Source organism: Helicoverpa armigera, chromosome 19 (assembly GCF_030705265.1).
Source record: "Helicoverpa armigera isolate CAAS_96S chromosome 19, ASM3070526v1, whole genome shotgun sequence".
Classification (NCBI taxonomy): Eukaryota; Metazoa; Arthropoda; class Insecta; order Lepidoptera; family Noctuidae; genus Helicoverpa; species Helicoverpa armigera.
Window position 1 is genome coordinate 6,772,550 of NC_087138.1, and position 14,048 is coordinate 6,786,597.

The 14,048-nt window shown below is 39.7% G+C and overlaps 1 protein-coding gene across 6 annotated transcripts in view; it reads left to right on the forward strand.

The window, feature by feature from the left end:
* LOC110373270 (AF4/FMR2 family member 1) overlaps nt 1–14,048 on the forward strand; it is a 152,185-nt gene that overhangs the window by 133,243 nt on the left and 4,894 nt on the right. For 5 of the 6 annotated variants that reach the window (XM_021330495.3, XM_021330496.3, XM_049841429.2 and 2 more), the window contains 11 exons: nt 6,488–6,530; nt 6,936–7,007; nt 7,614–7,890; nt 9,375–9,500; nt 9,631–9,876; nt 9,954–10,875; nt 10,959–11,089; nt 11,492–11,616; nt 12,055–12,309; nt 12,658–12,766; nt 13,344–13,575. In XM_021330495.3, coding sequence (XP_021186170.3) covers nt 6,488–6,530; nt 6,936–7,007; nt 7,614–7,890; nt 9,375–9,500; nt 9,631–9,876; nt 9,954–10,875; nt 10,959–11,089; nt 11,492–11,616; nt 12,055–12,309; nt 12,658–12,766; nt 13,344–13,575 — 2,538 coding nt within the window. The remainder of the gene's footprint in view (nt 1–6,487; nt 6,531–6,935; nt 7,008–7,613; nt 7,891–9,374; nt 9,501–9,630; nt 9,877–9,953; nt 10,876–10,958; nt 11,090–11,491; nt 11,617–12,054; nt 12,310–12,657; nt 12,767–13,343; nt 13,576–14,048) is intronic. The other variant, XM_021330494.3, reaches the window with a different exon arrangement.

A 14,048-nucleotide genomic window follows, 5' to 3' on the forward strand; every position in this document is an offset into this window, starting at 1 on the left:
ACATTTCTACACGTTGTCAGTAAAAGGTCAACATACGATGTTGCGTCATTATTGTACCGAAGGAATTTGATACTTGATGCTAACGATAAGAATGTCACAAGTATCAAGTATCAAACTTTCGGAAAAGCAAATTGTGTAAGGTTTTACTTTGATCTTTACTTAGTTCTCTAAACAGATTTTGTTTAGTTCTTGGTGTGAATTAATTTATATATCTGCGAAGCATGTTTTTGCTAGAAATAATACATAATCATAGGTTATCTTTTTGAGAACCTTAAAAACCTCTTTGTTCATGCGGGTTATAAGGTTGTATTTGTTATACCTAGCGTACTAAAACGTGTCGTTATTAGGAAATGCGCACCGAATTCATCTTGAATGTTACTACCTATATGAAATAAACGCACATTTTGTGCTCATACTTCAAAATAGGATTTGTACCTATCCTATGTAAAATATCACCAATACCTTGTCAGAATTTCCCTGGCTCAGGGCACGTAATAAATACAATTTCATTGTCTATTTATAGATCTGGAATCGTCGTCAACAATATTTTCGGATTTGAATATTGTACCTATTGCCTCTTACGTTTTTGCATTTCATGGAATGGTATGAAAATAATAGACGGAGGAAAGAATGTTTAGCATATTTCCTAGTAGAAGATGATTTTATTGCCATCAACCGATACCATCCGTGCGCTTTTGAGAATTCCTAATTGCCTACTGAGGAAAAATCCCGATTTGGTATATTTTACCTTTACCGATCAACCTTTAGGAGAAGTTTCCTCAAATCAAATGACCACGTGCAATACACAAAAACGTGGAAAAAACTAATTTTCGTCCAATCTTATGAATGAATAATTCCCTGTAAGGAAAATTGGATTCAGTATAAAAAACAACGGATGCTCCGCTCGTTGAGGACTCAGCAACAGATGTCGTGTTTAGCATATTTGTCTTACTATCTTCGCTCTTATTCGCGGCTTGTCGCAGTCGCAACTGCACTCCGAGACATGATTTATGTATGCGTCCTTGTGTTTTATTCCTTTACTACTAACATTTTAAATAGTAAAAGTACTGCTATGCAAATATTTTGTTAACCGTGCTATTCAAATTTTGCTTTTGTTTGTTGAGGACACAAGGACTAGAGCATCTTTTATGGCACCAAAGAATTAATTCGAAATTCAGATACACAAATGTGTCCACACTAGGTTTTACCTGTGACATTCCGTTCGGAATTCATGTAGGCTACTCGAATTGCCGCCAAATCAAACTGTAAACATGAAAATGTTCGCGATGTAAACAAATATTTAGTGGAGTTGTTGACCGGCGGCGGCCGTCATGCGTAACGTTTGTGATTCGTAATGCATAGCGAGCCGAGCTAAGGACCGCTATGCACTCTGCTAATAGAGCGTCGCTGCGACTAATCGCTCAACAATCGGTTGTATGTTCGATTTATAATTAGTACATACTAGATTTATTTCTCAGGTTTTTGTTTTGTCGTCTACCTCTACTAGGAACTATGCTTTGCTGCGTCTTTCGTCTTAAGCATTTCTGTTGCAGTATATGGTTTTGATTAAACGGAAGAACTATTAATAAATAGTTAATAATATCACTTGTGAAGTAAACATGTATCTTACTACTCTTAGAAACTGTCACTGAAGAGTGCACGTGTGATCTATTAGCTAATTGAGATTGAAACTAACCTGACATTTCACTATTCTGGCATCAGTCTATTTTCGCTGGACAGTGTTTGCGGATAAAGGTAATGCGTAGGAGTGAACCGAAAATCGACAATTGATAATGTATAATTTCTACTCAAATTACCATAATCATTAGAGAAGACCTATTAAGCGATAGACATAAATATTGCCAGATAATAACATTTTTTGCCGCAAAAAAAATGTCCTGACCCCAAAACAAATTAGAATAAGGACACAGCTATTGAATGAAAATGATTTATTTATAAGTGTAAACAAATTCGTACTCATTTTCGAATGACGTCACAATCCTTGCCATTGATAAAATAATAATGGCGCAGTTGAGAGTCTATTTATATCGAATACGATTAATTTGTACTGTTACGCAAAAGGGAATGGAAGCCTACAAAATAGATATTTTGCCGATGACACAGATCCAAAAAATGATCTCATTTTTTTAGACCGAGATTTGTATTTTTGGACTCATAAATTGTGACGCAATAACTCGTGAAGTGCCGATATGTACTTTTTATAGGCCAAGTGACGTTTTTATATTATTTGATGTCACACTCAACAGGCTTATGAAGAATCGTAAAACATCATGAATTTGTATTTAGTGGCTTTTAGTACCTACATTCGTCAATGTACCTACCATTGTCGGGTTTTAATGGAACATATTTATTTTCCTCAAACAAACGTAGATTATGATGTTACGTCACTTTCAAGTTTGATGAGATGACAAGAGGTACCTTTTTCTCTTTTTTACACATGCTGGTGAAGACAGTGATTTTACAGAGCCTGGTTAAACAAAAGCTATAACCGTTCAACTTCTAACCAACTAGCTATGTTATACTACAAACAGCAAAATACACAAATTCATTAGCATTTATGCCTTAAGTGTTAGTACTCTTTATTGAGTGGCTTGCTCAATGAGACGGATGTTGTCGTAAGAGCAGCATAACACCAACTTATAACAAAGGATATTGCCTTGTTTACTATTTTGTTTCAATTGTACTGCACTCTGTTTGCATGGTGTTGTGGTCGGGTTAAGACTATGATAGAAATAAGAATCATTGAGAATTTTCTTTCGAATATAGAGAGAGAAAAAGTTTCGCCAAAGCAGGTTTGATCTCTCTCTCCTTAAAATTAGAATTGAGAACCACCTCCTTTTTTTGAAGACGTTTAAAATCGGAACCATTATTAAGGATCAAGGTATTATAAAACCACCCTTTCTAACAATATTTGAAGCCGCACATGTAAGGACCCAAAGGTACATTTACTTAATCTTATTAGTTCAAACACAACATCTAAGTAATCGTAATGTATAACAATTTGTCACATAAGCATAAACAATAAGCCTAGCCGAAACAAAAGCATCGAGTGTGGCAACACAACAAGAACTTAAAGCCATAAAAATGTTGCCAGTACGAAGGAATGTTTCGAAACAGTCAAATTCCATGAACCCGAAATATTACGTCGTCAATGTCACGTTGTTTCGCACACATTAGAAATTGTAAACTTTATCTTATTCCTTTATGTTTTTCCACAATTTTACCATCGTCCTGAAGGAACTTTGTTACTCGGAAGTAGTTTTCCAATAGTGAAAGTATTTTTCAAATCGGTCAAGTCGTTTCGGAGCCCTTAGGGTACAAATAAACTAAAAAATATCTCCTTTTTATTATACCTATTAGTATAGATTTTGTGTTTTATTCTTGACACTTTACGGACAAAGGCCTCTTCTCATACAGAGAAGGCACGAGTATTGATTGAGGCGTCGAGCACCAAAGGTTTCTCAAAGCGGGTTAGAGTTCAGTTATTTTTAGATTGAGATTTTTTTCAATTCGCAAATAATGACGTTTATAAAGACTCGGCCCAAGTTCACTGATAACATAAAGGTCAGTTTTCTTAAAACAACTGTTTATGTACAATTTTTAAAGTAAATTGTTGTTTTAAGATTATGTTGTCAGTGTAAATGGATTTTAGTCCTAACATACAAATGATACATGCTCTATCGTCTGTTAACAAGATATGAGGAAATATGTACTCAGTGGCCACCTATGGTTCAGTACAAATACACGTGCAGTCACGTTCACGCGTATGGACGGTTAGTTACGTGGGTGGTCATTCTCATTGCCCACGCAAGTGAACGTCAGTGCTCGCTGCCCATCGCGCTATTGTTTTAGTAGGTAGGTAAAAGTCATTTGACATTTGACATTTTTGTGAATGTCAAATCGAAAATAAAACTTTGAGATTAAAGGCTATTTTAGTTTTTGACAGTTATTCACCCGTTTCCTGAAGAAATTACGAGGCGTTTGCCATTTTCATAGCAATTTTTTTTTTTAATTCGAGTTATGGATGGCTCCCACGTCTGTGATTATCATGCGTAGTTACGTCATAGGAGATCGATAGCAGTTGGAACGTGACACATTGTCACTCCATTAGTGTACTACTCCGTGTATCAGGCAGTAGTGTGACGTCACAAGTTCTATGACGCTGTAACAACGTTACAACGCTAGTTCCAACCTATTTATAGCGGACAAACTTTCGATGGGTGTGTTTTCAGCCGCCTCGAGACTCAAGCGTGGGACGTATGAATGTCAGCAGTACACCAGGATGTTACCACATTTGACTTTGACATTACAAAAGACATTTCACTTCAAATGTTCCATTAAACTTAACCATTACTCAAAGTAAAAATGTTTACCTCAGCTGAAAAGCTAGGCACATATTTTCAAGTTCACGGGTTCATTGGAGTTCAGTAATATCTATATTGCAGTAAAACGGCCTATATAAGTAATTTCAACTTTTGTACCCGAGTAGGCCTAGGTTCGTCGGTTCGTCCGTCTGACACTGGCAAGTCACCGCAACCCTGAGGGTCGTTGACCCTGAAGGACTGTCGGTCATAGTCCTCGCGTTACGTCATCGGTCTTGGGGTAAATTTTATTCACTTTGTCGATATGTACTCTATTCTCTATTGGCGGGATAAGCCGCGATGAGTGAGTGAACGAGTTTGATCGACGGGAACGATTCACATTATTGATGGAATATACAGGTGTTTGCGTAGCAAAATAAATGCGCTGTTTCAATCTTTTTTCATTCTGTTCATGAGTGTTCATATTTTTGTTGAATTGATTATGTAAAAAATGACTGGAGTTTTAACGTTTTAGGCCAATATAATCATATTTGTTGCCATGTCGCCATATTATATGTACATATTAAGTTTTAAAATAAACAGCCCTCAAGTGTAGCACGAATCATTCCACGTATTAAATGTGATCCGTGAGAGTTGTGGGAAGTGTAATGTTTACACTAAACACAATTATGTACCGAAGAGTTGAAGGCACTTTTATAGGTTGTTTAAAGTCGGGAATCGGCTCAGCACCGAACTCGCTACCACTGGCATGTTTACATTTCTCTACGCCTAAGTAAACAGTGGTCTCTGCGCGTTGCACTTTATGCAGCGTGTGTGCCGCAGTCGAACCACACAATCGGACACTTTAGCAAATTACTCCTCTGCAATAGGGGAGTACCTATGCAGTTTTTTACCGCTCTGTATTTTTTTGCTCTGGGTTTTAATACCTGAAAAGTTCACATGTTTTTGTTAATAAATATGTAGCGCTATTTCGGTATTAAATGCTATAATAAATTAAATATTTTATAACAAGTCATCTTATTTTTGATTTGCGTGACTAACCTAAAACGATTTAAAAATAGATAAATTATACCATGTCTCGAGGTGAACTATAGGTTGTTTTAACATCCTATTGAGACGCCAACCTTGCGTCCATTCGTCATTGAATAAAAAAGCGAAATGCTTAAGGAAACACGTGCCGTGAATACGTCATAAAACTGCTAAGCGAAGTAGGTAGGTACTCGGAATGTCTCGTCCAGTCGTTTTGAACAAGTCTCAATTTAACGACGTGACCGCCACTTACATTATTATGCATAGAGTTATTTGTGAGCCTGCGCAGCTAATGAATGCTTGCTGCAGATTGTGCCGCAAAGTGAACTACTTTTGATAAAACTTTACTATAACGAGAACCTCTCTTAACACGAAAATACTTCGCTTTACCCGAAATGTATTTGATGTTCATACAACTCAATTAATATACTTATGTACTTTCACATTTATGGCACTTATCTACCTCTATATGCGTTGCGAAATCGGCTAAGCTTTTAAGAGGTCACTCAGGACAATGATCGCAAATCGTAAAGCTTTTAGAATTGAAATATTGTCGGTATTTATCAAGTAAAGGAGATTGTAAGTGGCTCGGAGAATTTACGGTTGCTTAATCTTCTAAACTATAGACTTAGCTTTAGGATATAGTTACCAATGGTCATCTATTGACGTCACGATGATCGAACAAAATATCTTCAAGCTTACTACTTTAATAAAGAACTTTGTAATCAACACTAGCTTCAGTCTGTCGTTTCCCCTTGGGAACTTTTTTGCGTAATGAAATATGTAATAGCCTGTATATCTCCCATTTATAATAACACTTAATACAGTAGAAATTATTGTTCAAATCAGACAAGTAGGTCCTAAAATTAGCACGTTCAAGCAACAAACATGTCAGCTTTCTAATATATATAAATAAAGAATCGAATAAATGCGTATAAACCAAAAGATTAATTACAGAATTAACAGAGATAATATTGTTAATGCAACGGTACATAATTATCGAACATTATGTTGAACTCAAATGAAAGAAGATGATTTACATAAATGTGGTTTTTACGAGCGCTTTACGATGTTTGAAGTTTTTATTAAAGTTTTTGTTTGTTTGTTTGTTACAGGTTTGGACAACCGGATATCGAACTCAAGGAGTTCAGTGTCACCGTAAGTATCATATTTTATTTAGAAGGGTTCTAGTTAACTTTTGGTAACAAACTTTGTATGAAGAAGCTGTCCTTCGTACAACTTTTCGAGTTTTAGGATGAATTGACGTTTATGGGGTTTTAAATAGTAAATATCATTCGCACACAAATTACTATGCCAAGAAATGGAGCACTAATAGCACCTACTTGCTATGTAATGTATAATTAATTTTCCTTGATAGATTAGTTAATTTTATTTGCCTCAAATATACAGATGAAATGTAGTATGAAAATGAAAAGCAAAGCAGGATTTTGGAGAAAATGTTTCGCTAGGACCCTGTCTGCACACAGAGAGTCCAATGCCTCTGCAAATCGGTCCAGCTAATCACGAAGGTTTTTTTTAATAGTTTCTATTTGTTGTTTCCAGTGACGTGGTGAACAAAGACCTCGGCCTATCGGAGAGCGATGACGAAGTGGCGAACTCTCACGCGTTACGACCGTAAGTTCAGTTCCCGTCCCTAACAAAATTACACCCAGTCTGCACTTACCTTTTGTAAGCGCCAAGTTTTTAATTGATTTTTATCTCCAGTTCAAACTTAGTTTAAAGTACGCGACTGAAATTTAATTATTTTTAACATGCCAAACTTCTTTCATTTACTTAATGTTTTCATGGAAAAGGATTGCAGTTTTGTTTTATTACTTGCTAATTTATGCGCCGTTTTAAATGTGTTTTTATTCAGTCGCTTCTTATTGTTTGTCGGTGCTAATATTCTTTATGAGTGTTGACCAAATTCCAAAGATTAACTTCCTAGTCAATACTATTTATAAAATATTATTTACTAGCCGTTTTCCCGCCGTTTCACCCGTGTCCCGTGGGAGCTACTGCCCGCACCGGGATAAAATATAGCTTATGTTACTCATAGATAATATGGCTTTCTAATGGTGAAAGAATATTTAAAATCGGTCCAGTAGTTTTTGAGTTTATCCATTACAACCAAACAAAGTTTTCCTCTTTATAATATTAGTATAGATTTATTGTGCCACTGTAGATGTGTAGAAAATGAAACAGAACCTTCATTTAACTTTAAAATACTATTTCTTACAGGCCCATCTCCCCAATCGGTTCCGGCAGTCCAACGTCAGATAGTTCGTCGCCTTCCGATTCCGAATCGGAGTCCTCTTCCGAGGAGTCAACGCCCCTTGCGCCGGCGCCGACGGCTGCAGCGCCGGCGCCCGCGCCTGCTGCCACGGCCCCGGCTCCTGCGCAGCGCTCCTCCTGGAGCCTGTCGAACTTCGCCCCCCCGCCTGCCCACCCGCCTGATCAGACCTATGACTCAGGCAAAGATGTCAGACATGCCCTCGCTGATATCAAAGGGAAACCGGTGAGTTGGAGTTTTGATGTTCTTCTAGGTTTTAGTTTAACAGATGATTGTTTCAATGAGGAGGAAACCTGATCATAGATAGTCCAGAAGCTACAGAAGAAGGTTACAAACATACATATCTATAGTCATGATGCCATATTGCTGCATGTTGAAGACATTATGGGATGGCAATTCTAGGAATATAAAAAAAATACATACAGTATTGACCAAAATTATTCCTGTGTACACCAATACATAGAAACCTGCTACATAGAAGTGCCTTGCGACTATTCCACGTATAAACAGTTGCCCTATTTAGCTAGCCAACGCGTTAAACACTGAATGACAAGTTCGGCATTTCAAGAAGCTGTCGTCGACTTGTCGCTTGTCTTACATTCTGAAATATCAGCAAAGTGTTGATAGCAAGTATCAACAGCTACTATATATGCAGTTCACCATATAAAGAAAGCATAGACATTTGAGGAGAACAATGCACCCAAGCTTTTCTCACGCTGTAAAAATGATCACTAAGCGTTTTGTGTACGTAGTCACTTAAGGCAAGGCTATACTGATGGAACCTGGCATAAAAATTACACTCCGCAAAAGCAGGGGCATTATCTTTTATTGTTGCAATGGGTGTAAAATGATGCAGCGTAATAAAATCATAACAAATCAAAACGGTCTGACCTCAGCCTTACTTGCAATAGTATCCCATCTATATTAAGCGACCCCTTGCCAGGTGTTATGTTCCAAAAGATAAACACTTCTAAGAAACGAATTCCCGTACGTTGCTCAGTAAATACTTAGTAACAGCTCTTACAATCTAACTACGAGTCGATTCTGTGACCGCGTTCAGAACAAACCACTTGTGTTTTGATTTACAATACGTTTTGTTAAGGAAATATTTTTGTGGTTACATGAGAATTAAGTAATCATTTATGTTTTGGAGAGACTGAACCTAAATGAACTGAAACTGCCCAAATGAATTAAAATCTCATGCAGTAAAGACAAGATTTGGAGCTTTGATATAATCGCCAAAATTGTCGGCTGATAAACTTCCTCAAAATGGAAAAGTGCTTCGAAGTATTCAACCATCTGCTTCGCACATTTCTGGCTGAAAATGAAGAGGACGTTACGCAGAAATGGATCAAGCTCTCCTTACTGAAGTGCAGTCTTCGATATGGACTCCTAGCTTTTGAGAGTAGCATTTATAATATGCCTTTTGAAAATCAAGAGCTTGTGAGGCGACAGTTCTTCGAGTTGAAGGCGAATTTGTGGCAAGCTGTGGGTGCTGTGCACGGGAATATTTCATCGGCATGGGCATCTACATGTACTCCCAGCGTTATTGGGGTGAATTCTTCAAAATGCTAAAACCGGTCAAAGATAGGCTTGGTCATCTTAGGAGAAATACTGATTGCGAGAATATTAAATATCGGTCCTGAACAATGGCCACGTAAAATACAGAAACTTCCAAAGTGGATTTTAAAATTTTTCGTTTGTTGCAGAGTCCAATCTCGGAGATGTCGGATTCGGAAGCATCGTCACCGTCTCCCGGCGTGGTGCGGCGGAGGCGGTCGATACCCAACCGGGTGTCGACTGCATCCAGTGACGAGGACACGCCGAGGCATACGGTAAGATAACACTACTGTCACATGAAATATAGCTATTGATACCAGTAGCCTCATTAGTTATCTAAATTATTGAATGACAGGTCAGAATTACAATGACCCGGTGAGTGATATCTATTGTTTGGTTTCGTAGACGTCGCCTCGTGTGGTTCCGTCTGCGCCGACGGGAGCGGTGAAGCGTGGTCGGCCGCCCAAGGCCAGGCCGTCCGAGGAGCGGCCGGTGAAGAAGCGACGCGGCCGCCCGCCCAAGTCCCGCGCGCCCTCCCCGCCCGCGCCCGCGCACCTGCCGCCCGTGCCGCAGCCGCCCGACAGCGACGTGGAGCCCGACCCGCCTCAACATCACCCCCTACAAGACACCAAGACGCATATCTTTCGCAAGGTATGTCTTTTAGCTAATTAAGTCTAAAAGTTATAAATCTGGTATTGGGATTTATTTAACGCGTAATGTTTTCACAGGTTTTTACTCCAAAAAAGAGCGACGAGTGCGGTGGCAAGGGCGGTAAAGGCGGTAAAGGAAAGGGTGGAAAGGGCAAGGGGCAGGTGACCATCATCGAGGTGACGGCGCCCGAGGCGGACGAAGAGGAGCGGCGCCACGAGGAGGCCCTGGCTCGTCTGTCGCCCCCCGCGCCCCGCCGCCCCCCCTCCGACCGCGTGCCCGAGCGCAACTACGATCGCATCCCCTCCGACCGCATCGCCAACGATCGGATACCGACCGAACGCACCTCCAACGACCGGATACCCGACCGGCCCCTCGACAGAATATCCACGGAACGGACGTCTACGTCGGATCGCTCCTCGTCGGCCAGCGACCGCCTGTCGTCCGACCGCCTCTCCGACCGACCGCCGGACAAAATGTCCATAGATCGGTTGTCCAATGAGAGGATGGCCCACGACCGGCTATCGGGCGAGAGGAGTCACGACCGGATAGCGATGGACAAATTGTCGCACGATCGTCTTCCTGACATGAAAAGCCGGTTATCGGACAGCAAGTTATCTCTTGACAGAGTCGAGAGTAAAGCTTCGCTGGACAGGCTAGAGAGTAAAGCATCTCTCGATAGGCTAGAAAATAAGGTGTCTCTGGATAGGCTAGAGAGCAAAGTGCCGCTCGATAGGTTAGAGAATAAAGTGTCGATGGACAGACTGGAAAGCAAGGCCGATAGGTTAGAGAGCAAAGCGTCGCTGGACAGGCTCGAGAGTAAGGCGTCTCTAGACCGGCTCGAGAGTAAGGCGTCGCTAGACAGGCTAGAGAGTAAGGCGTCGCTAGACAAGCCGGTGGACCGCATCGCGTCGGAGCGCTATGTCCGCGCGGAAGCTGACGTCGGCTCGGGACTCAAGTCCGGCCGCGGCTCCGAGAGGCTCGAGGAGGCGTCTTCCATAGGTGAGTAAGATAGCTTGTTTTTTAGCTTTTTTAAATTTTTATTTGTTTTTAATACTTATACTAACTGTACCATCTTCTTTCAGTATCAGGTCGTGAGCGGACCCGGCTGGTAGTACGAGTGTCGCTGTCGCGGCTCCGCGCCGACACGCTCCGCGCGCTGCAGCGCCCCGCGCGGCACCACGCGCCGAAGAGGACACATGCGCCTACACATGAGGTAATACCATCATTTTCCTTTATAGACTCACTGCTGGGCACAGGCCTCCACTCACTGGGAGAAGAATTGAGCATTAATCACCAAGCTAAATGAAATAAAATTTATTAAAATCATGAGCACACTTTTATGGGTACAAATGACTTATAAGGTAATCTATAGGATGGATTCTGATGGGATGGAACATACAATAATTTAGCTATATCAGAGTAACCCAAATATTATTTACTGGCCTTAAATGCCTTAATTAAACAAATAAATTAAGTACTATAAATTGATGCAGACAAAAGAACCCTTGTAATTAAATCGCGGGAACAGATGGTCAGTTTTATTTTTTTAGAAAAATTATATCCTAGTATAAGCAAAGTACGCAAAACTAATTTAAAATATGTTTTATTTCGTCAGGGCGGTGAAGTAGCAGCGACAAACCACGAACGGACGGACGCGTATGCTGGCCAGACCCCTATATACTTCTCGTACTTCGAGCGGCTGCCGGCCGACGCGCTCTCCGACGAGGAGAGAGATCACAAGTGAGTGTTATCATCACTGTTTTGATGCTATCATCATTGTATCATTGTGTTATCATCCTTGTATCACAAAACTGTCTCTATTATATCATCACTGTAACACCGTGTTACCATCACTGTATCATTCTGTTACCACCACTGTGTTATCATCACTATATCACAATGGTTTCATTACACATTCATCATGATAGTGTCACTATAACATCCTTATATTATCACTACACAATTAAACACATGACAACCACTTCTTTGTAAATTGTAACGAAATCGATACGCTTATCAAGAACTTTTTAATTTCAACCATACCAACTGTTTTTCCCTCTCCCCTTTCCCAACCTTACACCCTACTAATTATCACATTTTCATCATCAAACATTCCATTCACTAATCATACAATACAATTGTTGTTACTAGCCGTAACGCAAACTTATCTCTCGACAGATACTATTTAGAAGAAGCGACGCGACTCCGCACTGCCGCCGAGAAGGAACAAGAGCCCTTACCTCGCGTCATGTTATACCTCGAGTCAGTACTGTGCTTCGTTCTGACCGGCCGAGTACTGGAACTCGAACTCGACACTAAAGGCGCCTTCACCATTTACCGGGAGACCATAGAGTATATAAAGAGTATACACTCTATGCCGCAGCGGTTTAGGGCGTCGCCTCACGATACTTTTAATAAGCTGGATATACTAAGGTAATTAGTTTTGGATTGTAAAATAAATGGTGTTGAAAAACTTTGTTGGTTGTGGAAAAAAAATGTTAGAGATTAGGCTTTAGTAGATCTTTTTCTTGCTCATTTACAAAAGTACCAAATATCTACCAATTTCGCTATTGTACGTATGTATTACAATTATTGAGTAAATATTCGTATTTCTATAATTAAATTATCCCAAACATTAAATAGTAACACACGGGAAAAACCCCGTGATTCTACTGACATCCCAAGAAAACTAGTTCCTTCACTAAGATAAAAAGTAAAATAAAATATTTCCAGTGTGAACGTAACAAACAAACCTACAACATTTTCTATAAAATTTTCCAGCCTACGCGTTCAAGCGCTCCTGTATCTCCGAATGTTCAAGATGTACAATCGCGAAGTGAAGGAATACAACAAGATCGTTCACGAGTACCAACAGAAGGTACGTGCTGATGTCTGTATCAATTTACCTTTTATTTTTATTTCTTTTTTTATTCAAACACTTTTCTTGTTGTCTGTACTGTTCTAGGCATGTAACTTGGTAAGAATTGATAATGAATCGAATTTTCTAAGAAATATGTAATTAATTTTATTAAATAACTAAAAAATAAGCTTATTAAAAATTTATATTCTTGCCAAGTTATATGCTTTGACAAGTACTTTTAGTTTTAAAAAGTTTCTATACTCATGTTGCTATTGAATTTGATTACAATGACAAATGTCATATACTGAAAAGAGGTTGATGCATAGTGGAATGAATACAAATTGAAATTACTTCCTATACCAGAATAAAATAAAGCTTATGTCAGCCGGGCTTACTGTAGCTTGCAAACTGTGGAAGAATTTTTCGAATCGGTACATAGTTTTTATTACTTTTAAAATATATTTTCACATAGTATTCTCATAATAATCTGAGTCGTTGATAGCATACATGACTTTCATACAGTTATCCAAATTCAGTTTGCTTAATACCTTTCCTTATTTTTAAGCTACCCCCTATTCAGCATACTAAATTACATTGTATCGTTCAGCCGGCGCTAGCTGAGTCAGTGTCCCCGCTGTCGCCGACGCCGTCCCCCGCGGGCTCGGTGGGGTCGGTGGGCTCGGCGTCGGGCTCGTCGGGCTACTGCTCGCTGGCGCACTCGGTGCCGGCGCACGCGCACCAGGCGCTGCTGCTGCTCAACAAGTACTACGCCTTCCTGTACGTCGCGCATGATCTGTGGGAGCAGGCTGATTCCTTGTGCCGGCTGAGGACTAATAGAGGTACGTATAAGAAAAAAAGTTGTGATAAGAATAAAATCAATAAAAAAAGACCGTCGTACTACAGTAACTTAAATGTCAGTTTAACACTTATCTAAAAAATTACAGATTATGACGTTGAAATAAGGTCCATTTTGCTTTTTTTTAGACAAGTGTTCGACACATGTTTAGGTTTTTGTAGTAAGACGAAGAATGTTTAATTATTAGGATACACAAAAAGTATTATTTTAGACATGATTTCAAGTTAGACTAGATTTTCGCCCGCGTCCTGTTCCAAAAAACTCTTCAAAAGTCCGGGATAAAAACTATCCTATGTTCCTTCTCAAGGTCAACACTAGGTTTAGACGTGAAAGCGTAACAGACAGACAGAGTTACTTTCGCATTTGCAATATTAGTAGGTGTTTACATCTATACTAATATTATAAAGCTGAAGAGTTTGTTTGTTTGTTTGAACGCGCTAATCTCAGGAACTACTG